Below are 19,617 nucleotides of genomic sequence, written 5' to 3' on the forward strand. Positions count from 1 at the left end.
TAAAGGACTTTCACAGTTCATTGAGATCAGTTTTCCCCTCTACATTCCCTTATTCATTTCTGGGGGAAAAATCATGTCAACATTTGTAGGAAAAAGCTAGTGCACACAACGAAAATGCTGCAGAATTAGGGAAGTCAGGTTTTATTCCACAACGTTTAGAAGGAAACTGCTTTCTATTGTCTTGTACCTTTGGGACTGAACTCATTATAGTAACCATCAAACTAGAAAGTCTTCAGCTGGGGATATTTCTCATGTTTGCTTTCTGGCTATATGGGGAATGTGATCTTTAATTAGTTCAGGTTGTAAAATAATGCAGCGAATTTCCCTAGCACACTTTGTTTTCTTGTCTAGGTCAGCAAATGCAATTCTGTTTTAATTGTGGTTGAGCTATTGTCTTGGACTGGTACTCCTAGAGTGCCTTTTACCAATTAATCGTAATATACTACTGGGAAATCATGTTGGTTTGTGGAAGTCTGTAAATAGCAATGCCCTAATAGGCTGTCTATTAATAGTAATACAAAGTAGGGGCCTAATGCCATTAAATGGTGGTATTCATGTGTGAAAACCTTCTAGTAACGACTTTGAGGGATTTCAGCAGCCAGCTCGCTCTGTGTGTGTGTGTGTGTGTGTGTGTGTGTGAGAGAGAGAGAGAGAGAGAGAGAGAGAGAGAGAGAGAGAGAAAGCGAGAGAACATACACATGCGTGTTTTGTTGTGTCTTTTCCCTTCTTTGTCTATTGGGCTTTCTTCTAATATAAATTTTCATTTTCTTTTGGAGCCTTGATGGATTGGTTTCAGGGAATCAGCATGTGCCAGTCATTGCCTTTGAACCTATACTTTCGATGTGTGGCATTTCATTTCCTCTCCTGCCTCTTGGCTTATCATTAATTCTAGCAGTGAATTTTGACATGTGCAAATTAATAATCATTCAGTCCAAATGAATATGGTGACCCCTAAGCCCACGAAATACACTAACAGAAGGATATGCAGTGCTCAAGGAGTTTGCAAGTTAATGAGAGGAGCAAAAATGCATGCCTCTGTGTGTGTATTTCTGCCTATTAGGCTGTCAACTTACAATAATTTCATGTTACCACATGATTTTTATATTTGCATGTGATAGACTCCTGAGAATGATAGTTAATTTGTGAAAGATAAAAGAAAAATTGAAATGACCTCTCTTGTCTAGAAACCTGGGCCAAAATGAAGGCAAGAAAATATTACAGGATAATAATAAATTGATTGGGGAAAATACTTTTATGCTTTAAGTGATTACACTCTGAAGATGAAACAGTGTGTGATAGTTCTTGAGAAGCCTAATGCAGCCTCTGAGGAAAGTGATGAGCAAGGATGGGTTTTTAGATGAACAAGTGTATACTCTGTTGTGGGAAAGTCACAGAAATTGGGAATATTACATTAGATATTCTATAAGGCTGAATATCATCTAAAAGGAGATATATGGTTTAGCAGGGAAGTAGATACTAAGCATCTGATATGAATGATAGCCTAACAGAATTGGGAATCCAGAGAAGGAAAGACAGGGCACCAATTCATGCATTGTTCTGTGATGCCTGAAGTAGAAGGAGTGAATACATATGCTATACAGTTGCCAAATACAGACAGGTGAATGTGTGGACAAGACATGAGAAATAATGACATTGATCACAACCTTGGTGAAACATAAAGGTTTGAGGAGCAGTGAGCTCCTTTGTGTTGGACCTTCGGATTCAGAGTCAAAGGATGCTGAACATCAAGATCCTCCACAAATGGGCATTTGGATTTGATGATCCACCAGGGTGAGATTCTCAAGATAGTCAAGTTACCATGGATGCCACTTCTTAACACTATGACCGGGAAGGGGTTATTTGGACTTCCAAATCTGTTTTCTTATCTCTAAATTAAACCTAACATAGTGTCTGTCACTACAAACAGTATGGTACGCCATCGAAAAAGGGTAACTCCATTTCTTTAGTCTTACACATCTACTAGTTTATGAAGTTCATTTGGAAAGTGAGCTTGGTGCCAACTGATAGAATCCTAATGTGAATCTCAGGTCACATCCGTCAGCATTGCTAATCAGTATTGCTGATTTATAGGCAGCTGTCAAGAGATAGCAACAGTTGCAGTCACATAATAAGGCAACCAAGGTGTTGCCACCTGCTTCATTCATAGTATTTGGAAAGTAACATGTGATTCTTTTGTGTTTTAGGGAAGTAAAATTCATAACAGCCATATTACTTTAAAAACCTAATACTTTAAAATAACATAGCAATTAGTTGCTAGAATCGAAAGAATATTTGTTATTTGCAAGGTTCCTTGAGTATTTTACAGAATAAATAATTTCTATCATTGTGACAGGTAGATTAAGTGCATTATTTCCTTTTAAACCTTTAACAGTTCTGTGGGGTGGCATTTCTATTTTATGGACAGAGAAGCATCTACTTAGAAAAGTTATTAGTTTCACAATGGAACATCTTACAGCTATATTTACACTCTACTTTCTGACTCCAGAAACTTTTTTCACACCCCTCTCTCTCTGTGTCACACACACACACACACACACATTTTTAAAAGCACTGTTTATCCTTATTACACACAGCACACTCTAATCTTTCCGTTTGATTATACTTCATTAAAAAATACATGGGTCAGATTTGGCCCATTGATTTTGCATCTCATTAAACAATCATCTCTAATTGTAAATTTAAAACAAAGCCCACTTAGTTTTTTTTTCCTATCCATAGGAATAAAAATGTCTCTTTATGTGGGATGGGTGATAGTACTCATTTATATAATAGGATTTATTTCTTGCTCTTTTGAAATGATCCTGTGAAGTGGTATCATTTCATAGTGGCCCCAGAGGTTACGGTGAAGGAGAGTTACATTATGTGAATCACATTGACCAAATGAATTACTACTGTCATCTGAATTCAAAGAGATGCATTGTTCCAACTCTGAGTCCTAAGTGACTTGAGCATTTCCATCAGAGATTGTGAATTATTATATAATGGAAGCTAAATAGTTGTAGTTTTTCATTTTAGCACAGCTACAACTGTTAAGTCCAGATCATATACCAAAGCAAGTTGTGCCATGGAAAATATGGTGTGAGAGCCAGAAGACCGCCCAGTGTCTGTGAATGAGCCAGACTGCTTAGGAGGTCAATGCTCAGACTGGCCACTTAAGGGAGCACACCTAACTTGATTTAGTGGTATTTCCACCCATCTTTTTTGGATAGTTCCCAACTACTACTATGCCTATTTGAAACCTTTCTCTTGTCTCTGCTCTGGACTTGGGGCTGATAGCAAAAACAGAAGTTTCTGGGGGCATTCCAGAGACCTGTAGGTTGTGAACAACTGTTAGTAAGGAGTTTAATATTATTTCTCTGCAGGAAAATATGCAATTGATTGATTAACTCTACCCGCTAATAATAAAGCATTTTTATTGCTGATTTCAAAATTCTATGTCGGCAATGTGTTTGAAGCACCACTTTAATTGCCTGTGAATAAATACATTGCACTTTTGCCTCTTTGTCCTTGCTGCCACTTTTCCTTCTGCAAGAGGAGTTATCCTGGTGGATTTTATGATCTTCCTGACAAGATTTACCTGTTGGCACATTCCCTGGCAGAACATGTCTGTGTAGCTGCAGTTCAGGAATGTTTCCTTTCTATTTAATAGATATTCACTGGCTGATAAGTGTATCATATAGGGGGAGGACCCAAAAGGTAGAAAACCTGGCTCTTCTCTAAGACACTCATGTGAAAGAAAAATAATGCTGCAGAACGGTGTATTCAATGCTGTAACAATGGTAGGGATAGGAAGGAGTCATGCACGTGACAGCGTTTTGGAGATTAGACAACACAAAGCACAGAGTGTTAAGTTTGGCTTTAGCTGTGTGTGTGTGTGTGTGTAAGTAAGATAGGGAGATGCCTGTTTATTAGGGAGTGGTGGAAACACAGTGAGGCAAACTCAATCCTGGAGTGCGCGAGAGGAACAGAGGTAGAGATGATGTTGAAGAAAAAACACAGAGATTCTAGCGATAACTGTCTGTGCCTCCTGGAGACTGGCCCAACTTTTATTTCCTTTAAAGCAACTTTGGATGCTGGCACACCCATCTGGTCATGTATACCACAGATTTTTCCGAGTTTTTGGCCCATTGCAGGTGGAAATGGCTTAAGCTGGTACTCCCTACACAGTTATTCTTGGGCCTCCTGAATTTCCTGTTGGAGACTGAGTAGATGTCACTTTTGATTCATGGATGTAGATCCTATTTTAGGTGTCTGGCTCAGCTTCTAGCTTGAAAGTGTGTGTCAACATTCCATTGGAAATAGAAACACCATTCATTCATTCGACAAATACTGATTGTTCAGGTACTATGTACATTAGCCCATGATTGTTAGATGCTGGGGTCCAGGATGGGTAGTACAGATAGGATACTGTCTGCCTTGATGAGTCTAGTTGGGATGACAGCCATTATTCCCACCATTAAAGTCATATGCAAAAACTGAGAAATCGGCATGATTATTTCCTTTTCTGTTGAGGAAACTGCATAGCAGTTTATTCACATGTCTGAATCGTTTGTTCTAAAACCAACTTAAACCAATATTATATTTACAGATTGTAACCACTAGGCATATTTTAATATAGAAGTTCTTAGCGTAAGTTATCTGCATAAAAGCTTTAGGTGACAGGACAGTTGTAACAGACTATTCTTTTGCTGTTCTTGCCTCATCTCCGTGTAAACTTCCATCTAGGTATTTACAAAACATACAAGCAATGTCCATAGGAACACTAAATTCTGTTTTTATGATAAAAAGTAGGTGAGAATACATGAGAATTCTGTTTTCTTGTAAAAGCCTATTATAAAAGAATGAGTTAGGATTCATGTGTGACCTCTCAGTATCTGTGGTGCTGTGAAAGAGCAAGACAAGTGGGCACATTTCATCTCAATTACAAATAGAGGACATGAGGCAGAGCATATTTGTCCGAGGTTAGAGCCATTTAATGGGATGAAATGTGAATTAAAATTGGAAAACAATACAAGAAATCCATAGAATTGGAGAACTGGAGAGACTCAATTGGACAGAATCCATACTATTTGCTGCTTTTGAACCCTGGTGCCTTTGTAGTGTTGTAATGGTTTATTTAGTTGTAAGTGGGAAAGCAGAGAGTTTATTATGTCATTGAAAAAAATAAGGTGGTTTGGAAGATGTCATTCATGTGCTCTGATGTATGAATTTACACAAGCACACACATTCTCAATGGCCTCATGAATGAAACTTGGGTACTTGGTATGACCCTGTGTTTTTCACAGTAAATGGAAAAGAAAATGGTGGTTTGGTGAGACTTAACGTGAAAACATGAAAACACAAAAGTTATGAAGGATACTTTTCTCTTTGCAAATTTTCATTAACTTATAATGAATGTAGCTATGCATTTTTGTATCAGGAAGCATATACACATTCCAGAAAAATTAATACAAAACATAGATCCCAATCCATCTTCCTTTGCTCTGTTTCACTTCTGTTACCTTGGATGTGGTTTGTCAGTGGAATATATTCAGCTGTTTGGCAAAAGCAGCCTCTGTATCATATGTGCAGTTATCTGTGAAATCCCAGTGAGAATGTTTTCTTGGTAAAAATGAAACCAGCCGTGGAAGTCCAAGTGCATTCATTTGAGAGAAGCCTAAGTGAGCCCTGTACTTTCACTATTTTATTAGGAAGTTACTGAGGGTTTTGAGTTCTTCTGGAGTAGTAACTTTGATATTTGTATCTGGGTGGATATGGCTTTACTTAAACTTCACATTCTGAAACGGGGGAAATGACTGTAATATTCCTTATGGCTTGGAGAAAAACTCAAAAGGAAAATTTCCATGAAGTTACAGTAAAGGAGAAAAGTTTCAAAGTTTTTATTGCCAGTAAAATTTTCAGCACCATCTCTGTGTGTTTGGTCTCACTTCTAAGTATGACATTTTGTCACCAAGTATTGTAATCAAAATACAAAATGAGTGTTTAGTAGTGTTAATTCATGAGGTCAGCTGTTATCCCTTTAGACATTAAAATGAGATGCCTTTTCTTCCTATGTGTAATATGAATCTTATGTTTAGTAAACTGGTACAAACTTTCTGGAAGATAGTTTAATCAGTCTCATTGAAAAATGTGTACACCTTGGGCCAATATCATGGCACAGTAGATTCATCTCCAGGCTGTTCCATCTCCTATCCATCTCTCTGCTAATGGCTTTGGAAAAGCACCAGAGGATATCCCAAATGCTAGGTATCCCAGAAACACATATAGGACACCAGAGAAAAGCTCCTAGCTTCTTGCTTCAACCTGGCCAACTCATAACCATTTTGGCCATCTAGAAGTGAACCAGATGATGAAAGATCTTTCTCATTCTAACCCCTCGGTCTCTGTTACTGTAACTTTCAAATTGAAAGGTGCATATCCTTTAATCCAGCAGTCTAACTTCTTGGAATGTAAACTGGGGGATAATTGTAAAAAATATTCAGATACAAGATTGTTCATCTAAGCATTAATTATAATTGCAAAACTATTTTAAAATGACCTAAGAAATGACCTAGCAAGAATAATTTCATTAAATAACTGATAGACATCTTGTCAACATTTCAGCTAGTATTTATTGCATATCTAGTATGTGCTAACTGCTGTTGTAGCTACCATCTAATGACAAAACAAAATTCTTGCATATAAGAAATTTACACTTTTATTATTGGACTGGGGGAACTTGAGCATTATTACAGTCACTTTTAAAAGCCATATAGAACTATCATTATTAATGTGTAAATATATTCAGTATTCTGTAGTGACGATTCACAATTATTGAGAAACATTATTTCACTTGAAAATAATATCAGCAAAAGCAATATTCTATTAAATATTGTTGTTATCTCTGGGCCATGAGATAATAGGTGCTTTTAAAATCTTGCTTGTATTTCATAATGGTGTTTACAATGAACTGCTTATTTTTTTAAATGTTTATTTTATTTTTATTGGAAAGTCAGATATGCAGAGAGAATGAGACACAGAGAGGAAGATCTTCTGTCCATTGAATCACTCCATCAGCGGCCACAACAGCAAGAGATGAGCTGATGGAAAGCTGGGAGCCTGCAGGCTCTTCTGGGTCTCCCACGCAGGTGCAGGATCCCAAGGCAGTGGGCTGTCCTTGACTGCTTTCCTAGGCCACAGGCAGGGAGCCAGATGGGAAGTGAAGCTGCTGAGATTAGAACCAGTGCCCATATGGAATCCTGGTGCAAGTAAGGCAAGGACCCCAGCTGTTAAGCTACCGCTCTGGGCCAGTGAACTGCTTATTTTTTAAACTAAAATATTTAACTACTCGTCGCTAGGAGTGCTCCAAAATTTCTTGCTTGACAAAAATTTCTTGTATCTACTTATCAATCCCTTTATAAGGCATTAAAGAGACTTTAGCTTCCTTTAGGTGGCTTTTTGTTATTGTTGTTAACCATTGATGTTAAAGCATGTTTCTGTATATCTAGGTCAAACTCCTTGTACTCAAGTTAATGCTCAATTTGTTTTTTCTTCTAAAGAAGTAGAATATAGTACCAGCTCTTCATACTACAACCTCAATATTTTCAGACACTTAAAAGTTGCATAAGCGACATTTCAACCTTATTTCTCTATTGTCTGTCAATATATATATTTTTATGATTCTACAGTTCAATTTGGGAATCTGTCACTGACCTCTGTGCATTGGGTATGTGAACAAATGCAGACCACAGAAAGCATTTGAGGCTAAGAATAATCTAACTGAAAATGGGAAGGACACTCTTTGCCTGAACTGCTGTCATATTCCTGTTTACAGGCTGTTGCCCAGAACCAGCAACATAGCATACATTAACAAAAACAACAACAACAACAACAACACGTATGTATTTTGAATCCTCTAAAAACTGATCCCAAGGAGTTTATCATTAGAAAATCAAGTACCAGTTGTGTTTTCTCAGCTGGCACAAGTCCATAGCCAATGAATATTTGGAGCATGTGGCTCAGTTACAGAATTCTGGGTCCCACACAGACGATAAGAGCTGTCCATTTTCATTAGCTCCAAATAAAAGCTTGAATCCATCCTGCAGCCCTTTGCCTTGGTCTAATGTGCAGCCCCTCCTGCTTGAGCCCTGAGAAATAACACAGAGCGAAGGAGGCTTGCACTTCAGAACATCATTGTTCTCAGCAAACTGGGGTGGGAGTTTTCTCCTCCTGCAAAAAATAAAAGATGTCAAATCAATGAATGTTGGCACTAGGAGAAAGGAACAAAGCAAAACAAAAGTGTTCAGGGAGAATGGGACTCTGTGGACAGGAGCCGACCAAGTGCGCCTTGGTGGTGCTTCTTGAGTTGATGGATCTGGAGATGTTTCCAGCTGACTGCCCAGTGGACCAGTGGGACAATGGCCTTTTTAAAAAGATTTATTTTTTATCGCAAAGTCAGATATTTAGAGAGGAAGAGACACAGAGAGGAGGATCTCCCATCTGCTGATTCACTCCCCAAGTGACCGCTACAGTCGGAGCTGAGCTGATCCGAAACCAGGTGCCTTTTCTGGGTTGCTCACATGGGTGAAGGGTCCCAAGGCTTTGGGCCATCCTCAACTGCTGTCCCAGGCCACAAGCAGGGAGCTGAATGGGAAGTGGGGCTGACAGGGTTAGAACTGGTGCCCTTATGGAATCCTTGCACGTTTAAGGTGAGGACTTTAGACACTAGGCCACCTCGCTGGATCCAAGGGCCAGTCCTTTTATCCACTGATGTCTTCATCAAACTGCATCTTTGTGTCAAAACTTGGGAATATTAACATGAGTCAGTCTACTACATTTGGGATAGCAAACGAGCAGCCCCAAACTGGAGCTGATCATAAGAGTTCTAGTTAAAAGGAAAAAAAAAAAAAGTAGAGGGAGAGTTGAATTTCAGCATCTCAATTTCTTTTTTGCTGTTAAGATTTATTTAGTTTTATTGGAAAAGCAGATGAGATTTATAGCAAGGAAAGGCAAAAAGGTCTTCCAGCCATTAGATCACTCCCCAAATAGCTGCAATAGCTAGAACTGAGCTGATCCAAAGACAGAAACTTCTCTTGGATCTCGACATGGGTACAGGGTCTCAAGACTTATGGTCATTCTCTACTGCTTTTCCAAGCCATAAGCAGGGAGTTTGACAGGTAGTGAAGTAGCCAGGACATGAACTGATACCCATAGGAGATCCTGGCAGTTACAAAGTTAGGATTTAACCACTGAGCCATTACGTAGGGCACTAAAATCTCAATTTTATATGGCTATCAGGGAAGTCTTACATCAGTTATAACCTCAGTCTATCCACATTTTGTTTTTCTTGGGAACACAGGAAAGCAAAACTTTTGACCCAAGTTCTGTTTTTCACAGTGCAGTTCTTCCTTAAGATGCTTGTCTTAAGATGCTTGTCTTTCAATAACTAAACACCCTACTTTGCCTGAAATTTAATCAATGTTAATGATACTAACCTTCATTTATATTTACAATGTTCCAAGCTTTTAGCTTCCACTCCAGGATAGAAGAAAGCAAAATCCCTAGCTGTAAGGAACTTACAGAGGAATCCTAGTGGGATAAAACTAAGAGCCAGATAAAAGGCAGAAGAGGCAGTCACTAGCCCCAGTTGGGGAGAGAGGATGCTGGGGAAGAGGATGCTCTGTGAATCTTCTTTGAGCCATAGAGAACAGAGAAGGTAGCTGAGGATGTAGGCACTGAAGAAGCAACAGAGCAGATACAAAAGCAAAGGAGTACAGGATATTATTAGAACAGTCCTCCAACTTGCATGATCTCAAACCAGTCCAACATCTGTAAATCTTCTGTAAAAATACAAAAATGGATTCAGAGTAATGCATTAAAACAAGGAAGGTGATGTTTCCTATTACCAAAGCACTAATACAAATACATACTGAGAACCAAGGGGCTTGCAGACTTAAAATCTCCTTTATTTTGTGATGCTAGGTTCATGTGGACAGATCATAGGTATACCTCACGGAACAAGTGGGCATAGACTCCTAATCCAGTGCTTCACACTCCAGGACTCACTTTGTGATTGGATTAGCTGAGTGACTTGCTCAAAATTCTCAATTTTTAAAGTCAATGGAAAATATAATTAAATATCTAACTTGTATAATGTGTGTGGAGGCATATGCACACACAATATGTAGAATCTGAAGTATATTTGAAGCATACAAATGTTTTCTGAACCCACTATTTCTCTTCAGTCCTAGTTCATAGTACATCGGCTTGGTTCAGTTGTGCCATTTATTTTATACTGGTAGCAGCCAAATATTTGGCTCTACAAGTACATGAAGGCACCCTTGCCATATGTGGATAGAATTCTCATCCTTTCTTCATTGTTACTGCACATTTTGCAGAACCATGATCCTGTTAACGCTAGGAGCCTAATATAGTTTCAAGAAAAGGACTATTTGGGTGATCTTGCTAAAGGAAGGCAAGACTTGGCCACTGCTGTTCATGGAGCCTGTGAGTTCTTCCTTCAGCAACACAGTAGTCACTCAATAACATGTTATTTAATGTCATGTTGTTATAAATTTCGTAGTTTTTTTCCCTGTTTTTGATATATAGTAACTGTGTAATAGGGACTATCATATCCAGGTGTGACGATATAGTGCATCTCTACTTCCAAATCAAACATGGACTCCCAATGAAACAATGAAATAAATATTGACAGTGAGATTCTGGACTCTGCCATGTCCATACCTACAATGTCAGGATAAACTTAAATAGCAGAATGATTGACTTAGGACTATTTGTGAAGGACTGTATTACTGTAATAATATGGGGGGAATTAGGGAGTCTTGGGAGGGGGAAAAGGAAATCTCAGAGCCTGTATAACTGTATCATAAAATAGTAATAACAACCAATGTATTGAAACAATAAAAGATGATTAAACATTCCACTCAATAATAAACAGAGTCTCTTCGGGAGTTGTACACAGACTAGGCTATCAATTTTTTTTTTTTTTTTTGCTATTAACTGCCATGTTAATCTTAAAGTGATTTTGATCATGTTCTAAGTACATAATGACCTCCAAAGTATTTGCTATATCCTCTGTTGACAGGTTGTTTAAAGATGTTGGGTGTCATTCTTTGAGGGCAGTGTACTGTTGGAGATATGGAATGTGGTATAATGCAATATGACTAGAAAGTAGATAAATCAAATACCCAGCATGGAATATTCATCTAATTAATACAGCTCCATATATTTTCCTTTTCATCTTAAAAATATTTAGAACTGATTCAATGAGCACAATATGCATATATTTTTCCTAATATTTGCTTGTGAATAAAAAGGAACAATTATGGCTAATATTAGCTTCATGCTGGGTCAACTAATTCAAGTTCAAGCTGTGCACCATTCTGCAGCAACAAGTAAATAAATTCTGTGTATCTGCTTATACAATTAAATATTAAGATGCCTGAATAATTCTGCTTTGTTCCTGCCTTATTTATACAGCAAATAAATATGGAACAGGAAAAGAACAATTTTACAAACAAAAGCATAGCTAAAAATATAGGAGTGTTTTAAAATTCCAGCTATATTTCTGAAGAGCTTTTAAGTGGCATGTTCATATATATTAGGATACATTTGAGTATGGAAGTCACTCTGATAATTCCAGTGGTGACTGAAATGGGAGGGACAGGATGTGTTCCTGTCTGGGGTGATTATGTGAGCCTTTTCTACTGTGAACTCTACTTGGAACATGAATAGGTGTTATTAATCTGTCCCCACTCAACCTGTACTAGTGAATGGAACTAAAGTCATAACTTACTGATTCGGAAATATAGATCAGGCTGAAGAAAGGACTGTAAGCCTATGTGGCTCATAAGGAAAAAAAAATTATATATATATATATAATTTATTTACTTTTACTTAAAAGTCAGAGTCAGAGAGAGAGAGGGAGAGACACAGAGAGATCTTCTGTCTGCTGCTTTGCTCCTCAAATGGTCAAAATGGCTAGAGCTGAGCTGGTCTAAGTCGGGAGCCAAGACCTTCTTCTCGTTCTCTCATGTGGGTACAGTATTCTACACACTTGGGCCATTTGTGGAAAAATTCTTAGCTGGAGAAGGCAGTCATGCTCTGAGACCTGCAGAGCAGTCCCAGGCACAAGACGGTAGGCTTGTTCTGTTCTGTTTTGCAGGTGCAGTTCAAAATAGCTCCCTCAATTATAGAGGTAAAATGCTTGCCTCAGTATGAAGAAACCCACACTCAGAACTCCTAGTGGGTAGTGAGGCTGTATACCTGACTTGGAGCAGGATTTGCATGCTGGGTCAGGGACATACTGGGAAAGATTTTTTCCTAAAGTGTCAGTTGGGCCTAGCTTTTGTTGATATTCCTTGTTGGCCAGACTGAATGAAGCTGGCTTACCCTTCAGTGATATGAACCTCTCGAGTGCTGCTTCAATGCCATGAACATATTTACTGAGTGTCTGTCATGTGTCGTCACTGTTGCGGGCACAAGACTGGAGCAATTATGCAAGAAGAAGCCAAGCCTTGACACAACCTGTTTTCTGTTATCAGACAGATGGAAGGACGAGCATTATAGAACTGTGCTGGGTAGTGGACCAAAGATAGAGTCTACATTTCTTTGTGAATCAAAACAGATTCACTTTGAAGGGAACTGACACTGCTTTCTTTTTCTTTTACATTTGATTCCTATGGAGAAATACCAAGGCAAAGCAAGAAATATTTATTTAAAATATCTGTACTCAGTGTGGAGAACTCTATTCAGAAAGGATCATATTAATGAAGTTGTTTATACAAGTAGTATACTTCTCTACCAGACGGGCAAAAAAGATCTTCATTGGATGTGAAATGCTAAGTTGGCTTAAATATATGTATTAAGACAATATAGTTTTGATTGGTTACTTGTCTCATGTGTAATGCGCTGCAGTTTGAGAACTGGAAGTTATATTTAATAGTGGAATGATCATTGGCAATTTAACACAAATTGTTTATTTAAAAAGGAGAGGAAATCAGTCACTATCTCAGAAGTACATGTATTAACAATGAATGAGACAATATAAGGAAGAATCCATGTATTGAACTTATTAGACACACAATGATTAAGTAGTGTTGGGTGTACAGATGATAGAACAAGTGATTTTGAAACTTGGGGGATGAGGTAATTTATAGTAAAAAATATGAAATTTATAAGGCAACCTCTTAGAGCTAACTAATGAGTTTCAGGACACAAAATGAACATAAAATTCGATTTTGTATTTTGACAACAACTAGTAAAAAATAATAATACTGAGCAGGTGTCATAGTGGTGCAGTAGGTGCAGGAGCTACTTAGGAAGCCTGCCTCCTGTGAAATCTAACTGCTCCATGTCCAAACCAGAGAGGCAGTGAATAATAGACCACGTACTTGATCACCGCCCACATGGGAGACCCAGGTGGAGTTCCTGGCTCCTGGCTGCAGCTTGGCTTATCTCTGGCTGTTACAAGGGCAGAGTAAGGTGAAACAGCAGAAGGAAGGTAGTAATTAATTCTTTTCTCTTTCTCCCACTCCTTACTTTCATTGCTCCTCTCCTCTCTCCTCTCTTTCCTATCCTCCCTTTACCTCCCTTTCTCCATCTTTTCCTGTCATAATTTTTAAAAATAAAAATATTTAAAAACAATATACTGTTTCTAGTAGAATAAAAATAGGAAAATTTGACAAAAGATGCAAGGTATGTATACTGAAACTAAAAAGTTGGCTTAGAAAATAGAAGACAAATAGAGAAAATTGCCATGGTATGTATCAGAACACTCAAAGCTGGTAAGATGTCAGTTATTTCCAAACCAATCAAAATAGTCCATGGAATCCCAATCAAAATTCTGTTAGGCTGCCTATATTTCTTTTGGAATTTTAAAGTTAATTCTACAATTCATATGCAAACACAAAGGATTTAGCATAATGCAAAATTATGAAAGAATGAATTGGAAGACTTATACCTTCTCGTTTCAATATTTGTTAAAAAGTTGCCAATGTGACATTGGGATAAAGATAAATCAATGAAAGAGAACTGAAAGATCACGAATAGATCCATTCATATGTTGCCAGTTGGTTTTTCACAAAAGTGCAAAGGCAGGTCAGGAGAAAATGTTGTCTTCAATATATGGCTGAAATAGTGAATACCTACATATTAGAAAACTCAGTATGATGCGTTACATTGCACTGTACTCAAACCTTAACAAATATCACATTATAACACCTAAGACTTTTACGTTAGAAGAAAACATGAGATAATCTTGTGACCTGAAGTTACACAAAGCTCATAAATAGCACAATAAAGGCATGATGTATAAAAGAAAATTTAATTGGCTGTCACCAAAATTTATTATCTTCACTAAATAAGGCATAGCAATATACCTCAAAAGTGAATTTTTGGTCATTAAAAGAGGTCAGATAGATATGCATTTCAAGTTGTGACCACATAAAGCATCATTAACTATGAAAATCTAAAAGGCAGCAAGAAGTAGTGTTGGTGATGATAATGTGGAGCCTTGAGTGAGTCTGACAATGAACACATTTCAGAGTCATTCTCTTTGTTTTGTCCTCAGATATTTGGCTCATGGATCTGATTCCTGAACACTGTATTCCAAGCTACTCATTTGCAATTCTCCATACTGATAAAATAAAGCCATAGCCATATTTTATTTCAATGACAATTGTAACATTTAGGGAGCATGTTTGATCTCTCATTCGAAAGAGAGAAATCCTGTCATCCACTGGCAAATCCAAGCACCAGAACAGTGTGGGTGGAGCCGGGTTCGGTTGCAACAAAAACTAGTGCACAATACGGAATGCCAAGGTGAGGTTGCCTGTACCAGATGTGACTGCAGCACCCAACCAGCACACATGAGAGGCAGGAAGGGAGGGGGCAGAGCCGGCAGGGGGAATATGGGGTGGGGTTCCCTTGCTGGATAGCTGCTCCCACTGAAGAGCGTGATCTGGGATGGGGGCAGACCAGACTAAACAGGGCTACAACACGTGTGTGCCTCATGTGGACTAGATCAGGCAAAAGCCAGGCTGGGCTGATTATTCCTACCGGTGCAAACAAAATTAGAGTGGGTGAGGGTTGTTTGGGCTTAGCCGCAGCGTCAGCTGGCAGAAGCTGGCATTGTGGTCTATTTCTGTCAAGTCAAACCACAGAACAACCTGGAGAGTGCACAATCCGGGAGTGGGAGAGGCCTGGGAGGGTAATAGTGGGCTCCTCCCTCTTGGGTTACCACTTCCACGGGAGGGCATGAAAACTAGGACAGGGGCTGGGGTGGCTAGACAGACACCCGACAGCATCTGTGTGGGCTGCATAGTAGAACTGGTTAGAGGGAACAAAGCTTTAATACCCATTGACATGTACGAGAACTGAATGGAGTGTGGGACAGACTGGACTACTGCTACACATACTGATTAGACTGATTTGCTATGGTGGAGTCCCATGGTCCTTTCCTGTTGGGCATCACACAGACACAGCTGACGGGAGACATTCCACACACACTTGTCTCTCTTGGCTTCCTGGCTTACCATGTATTCCTCTTGCCCTCTTTTCACCTCACCAGATGCTTGCACAGTCAAGGCTGCACGATGCAGACTGAGAACCTCCAAATTGTGAGCTGAAGGAAACCTGCCTTTTTTCATAAGAAGTTCCTATCTAATGTTTAATTAAAGCAACGAAAACTAATGTGTCATGGGCAAATTAGAAAGAATAAGCAGAAATACCACACAACAAGAGAAAAAGCAAACTTAAAGTGACAATCTCAAGCTTCTTACCTTTCAAATTCTTCCTATTTTGGAATGTCATTATTTACAAAGCTTTTGATTTATCTATCTGTAAGTCAGTTACAGAGAGAATGATAGGCATAGATCTTCCACCTGCTGGTTGACCTGCTGACTGAGTCCATAAAGGACCACAGCAACTGAGACTCTGACAGAAGCCAGGAGTTTCATCTGGATCTCCCATGTAATTCACAGATTTAATAAGCACTCAGCATCTATTCTTCTGTGAATTTTTAAAAATTTATTTTATTTTTATTGGAAAATCAGATATACAGAGAGGAGGAGAGACAAGAAGATCTGCTGTCCATTGATTCACTCCCCAAGTGGCCACAAAGCTGGAGCTATGCTGAACCGAAGCAGGAGCCAGGAGCTTCTTCTGGGTCTCCCACGTAGGTGCAGGATCCCAAAGCTTTGGGCCGTTCTTGATTGCTTTCCCAGGCCATAAGCAGAGTTATGGATGGGAAGTGGGGACTCTGGGGTTAGAACCAGCGCCCATATTGGATCCCAGTATGTGCAAGGTGAGGACTTCAGCCACTAGGCTGCTATGCCGGGTCCTCGTCTGTGTGTATTTTACCAAATGCTTTGCACACTTTTAATTAGGATCACAGCACTGGAAGATAGGTAGGTAAACTAGGCCTGCTTGGATTGAACGGGTTCTAGGTCTGTAACTGCAAAGATCTATTTTCTTGGCAGAACTGGGTGTCCTGACGACAGAGGAGAGACTGCCTCATTTGTCGGTGTAGGGTCTGCTTGATGCGTCATTCAGTGCCGGTAGATCCGTTTTTGCAACCTGTATCTCCCACCCCAACTTGTTCCATCCTGACCTTTCCATTCCAGAGACTGCTTGATTCTCTGTCATGTGTCTGTCCCTTGAAATACAGGGTACAGATTCCTCTGGGTTGCGGAAGCTTTGTGACTGTTCTGAGTGCTCAATGACATTGGGAATGATTGCTGTGGTAGGTCTGTTTCCTGTACTCAGGTGTGCTCACATCTGCCCAGGTTTTCAGCCCTAACATCGTATCAACATTCAGTATGACAGTGTTTTCTGACTCAACCTTAGTAACAAGGCTATTAGTCAGTCAGTCAGTCAAGGAACACTTATTACTGTATTCACAGTAGCAGGTTGCATCTCCTTGGTCCCTCTTCCTCTAATCTCATATGGACCTATCTGTTGGCTTGCAGGAATGATCTGAGATTCTGTAGTAGCCCCATTTGTTTTACTCATTTCTATCGAGAGCAGCTAAGATCATGTTTTGATCCACGGCATATTCTGTGGCAGGATTTTTTGATGAATAACTGTGGGGCTGAACCATGCACAACAACTATATTATGTCACCTTCAGTATTTTAGTTATCATAGGTATTAGGTAACTTTGAATATTATAACCTTTTCCCAAGATAACGCCCTCTGACCTTTGTGCAGGGAATATAGAGCATTATATTTTAAGTGTGTGTGTGTGTGTGCGCACACGCACACATAATATAGATGAAAGTTCAACAGGAATACATAGATTACAGAATTCAGGGCACAATTCAAGAACTGTTTATCGACTGTTTTCACTAACATCTGCTGGCATGAGGATTCATATGAATTCCACATAATCTGTGAGAGTGCACACCGTGATTACTTTTAGAGCTTATGTAACCTGAGTCCCAAGGGTTTTTCCTACCACCTTAGACATTGCTTATGACCTTGGCTGTGCTGTAAATTTCTGTAGCCAGGTGATTTGGGTGAGAGCTATGAAGACGTGACAGTATCGTGTTTCTCTTTAGCTTTTCTGACAGACATCTACTTTCCTGCTTGGCACTTGTTTCCGCTGTGAAATAAGAAAAGTGTGACACAACACACCAGGCCTTTCTGTGCTCCTACATTTACATGGTTTTTCATGAGCATCTCTGAAAGTGGCATAGAGTTTATTTAGAATCCTTGTTAGAGCTCTTGAGGAAGACAACCCACTTACCAAGTGTCCATCTAGATGCTGTGGTTATTGTAAAACATGAATTTTGATTTTCAAAAACATGGTGTGAAAGAAGCTTATGTATTTGAAGATGAATGATTTTATGTTATGATAGCCAAAAGAACTCGGTAAGGTAGTTTTTTGTTGAATAGGGATTCAATTCAATTTCAGGCCACATGGAAATGTGGATTCAATATTTTGCATCATTTTTCCATGCAATATGGGGAGTGTTATGACCCCTGGTGTCCACTCACTTTTTCCTCATATTTTCTTCTCTTTGTATGTAGGTGTGTGTGCCTCCTAAATTCAAGTGAAGTATTTGTGAATGTGATTATGCTCTCAAACAGTAAAAGGGCTCTCTAATATGGTCCTGCAGAAACTTATTTTCTTAAGCAAAGGGTCACAAGTTAATTTCATCTCATGATTTTTTTCAGTTGTCATGATCATGTAGCCCTCTGGAGTCTGGGGTTATGTACTTAGTGTCTTTCCATTTTGCTACAGCAGTCATGCAGTCTGTAATTCCTTTTCAGGGGTCATCACTGCTGCAGACATTCTTGATCGAGAGACAACGGGGTCGTACTGGCTGACAGTGTATGCCACAGACCGAGGCGTGGTTCCACTCTATTCTACCATTGAGGTCTACATCGAAGTGGAAGACGTGAATGACAACGCCCCGCTGACCTCAGAACCCATTTATTATCCTGTTGTCATGGAAAATTCTCCCAAGGATGTATCTGTCATTCAGATCCAGGCTGAAGATCCAGACTCCAGTTCCAACGAAAAACTGACGTACAGGATTACAAGTGGGAACCCTCAGAATTTTTTTGCCATCAATATCAAAACAGGTAAGAGTATGACTTTTGTACTTGGTAGACCAGCTTTTAAATTCATCAGGCTGATGTTTGTTACACATATTTGTTGAGAGAATAATATCTTCCTGTCTAAGGATATTTTCTGACAAGGTGAGCATTTGATTTGATTGGTATGTCATAATTTCACCTGAAACTGAAATAATCAGACAGACATCTGAAACAATACAATAGCCATATATTGCTTTGATTGTGATTTAAAGAAAAAGTAGTTTTAGAGCCTCTGTGACATCCAAATGCCCGTCCTTCTCGGGGAGAGAGCAACCTGACCCATGCTGTGTTCTTTAGGTCAGCTGATTTTGCGACACCTCTGCCTCTGGTAAGTTCTCCCTGGATGGTGGACCTTACTCCATCTTGTCAATGTCTCCTTAAAACCTTTAAGAATTCTTACGATTCCTATTGGTACTTTAAAAAAAAAAAGTAAACAAGCAAATGAAAAAAGCAAATTTCCAGTATTTCAGTATTTACATAAAATATGTAGACCTTCCTTGTTTTCTGGCCTGTTGCCCTAAGAGGTTTTAGAATTTGTAACAAAAGTTGATTTGGAAGGGTCAGAAATAACTGAGGGTCGGTAACAGGTGTATGGTTTTCTGGTTATATTCTTCTGGGGCAAGTACCCACCTGAGAAAGATGCCGTGTAAGTCAGAGTTAAAGGTTCTGTGCTTACTTGTAATCTGGCTCTATTAGAGCAAAATAAGGATGTAAAGCTCTCCGAGTTGACTTGGATGAGACCTCAAAGCACTGAATGTTAGAATCACGTAAATTACTTTTACCTTGAAACAGTGAGTTGATACTGGTCAATAGTCTAGGTTTTATTTTATTTTTTATGTGGTCAGACGGACCTTTCCTGAAGAATCATTGATATAGTTGATAGTTATTTCTCCTATTTATTTGTTAGAATAGACACATAATCTGACTCCAAGCATTTCATGTGTATCAGGCACCCACGAACATAATTTGAGGAGAATGTCAGAATTTAAAAGGT

General features: G+C 39.0%; 1 protein-coding gene across 1 annotated transcript in view; it reads left to right on the plus strand.

The window, feature by feature from the left end:
- Positions 1-18,685, plus strand: part of LOC131480002 (protocadherin Fat 3-like) — a 253,208-nt gene extending 234,523 nt beyond the window's left edge. The window contains exon 3 of the mRNA XM_058662307.1: positions 18,294-18,685. Within this exon, the coding sequence (XP_058518290.1) occupies positions 18,294-18,685 (392 nt within the window). The remainder of the gene's footprint in view (positions 1-18,293) is intronic.
- Positions 18,686-19,617: the final 932 nt, after the last annotated feature.

The sequence above is a fragment of the Ochotona princeps genome, chromosome 4, assembly GCF_030435755.1.
Source record: "Ochotona princeps isolate mOchPri1 chromosome 4, mOchPri1.hap1, whole genome shotgun sequence".
Classification (NCBI taxonomy): domain Eukaryota; kingdom Metazoa; phylum Chordata; class Mammalia; order Lagomorpha; family Ochotonidae; genus Ochotona; species Ochotona princeps.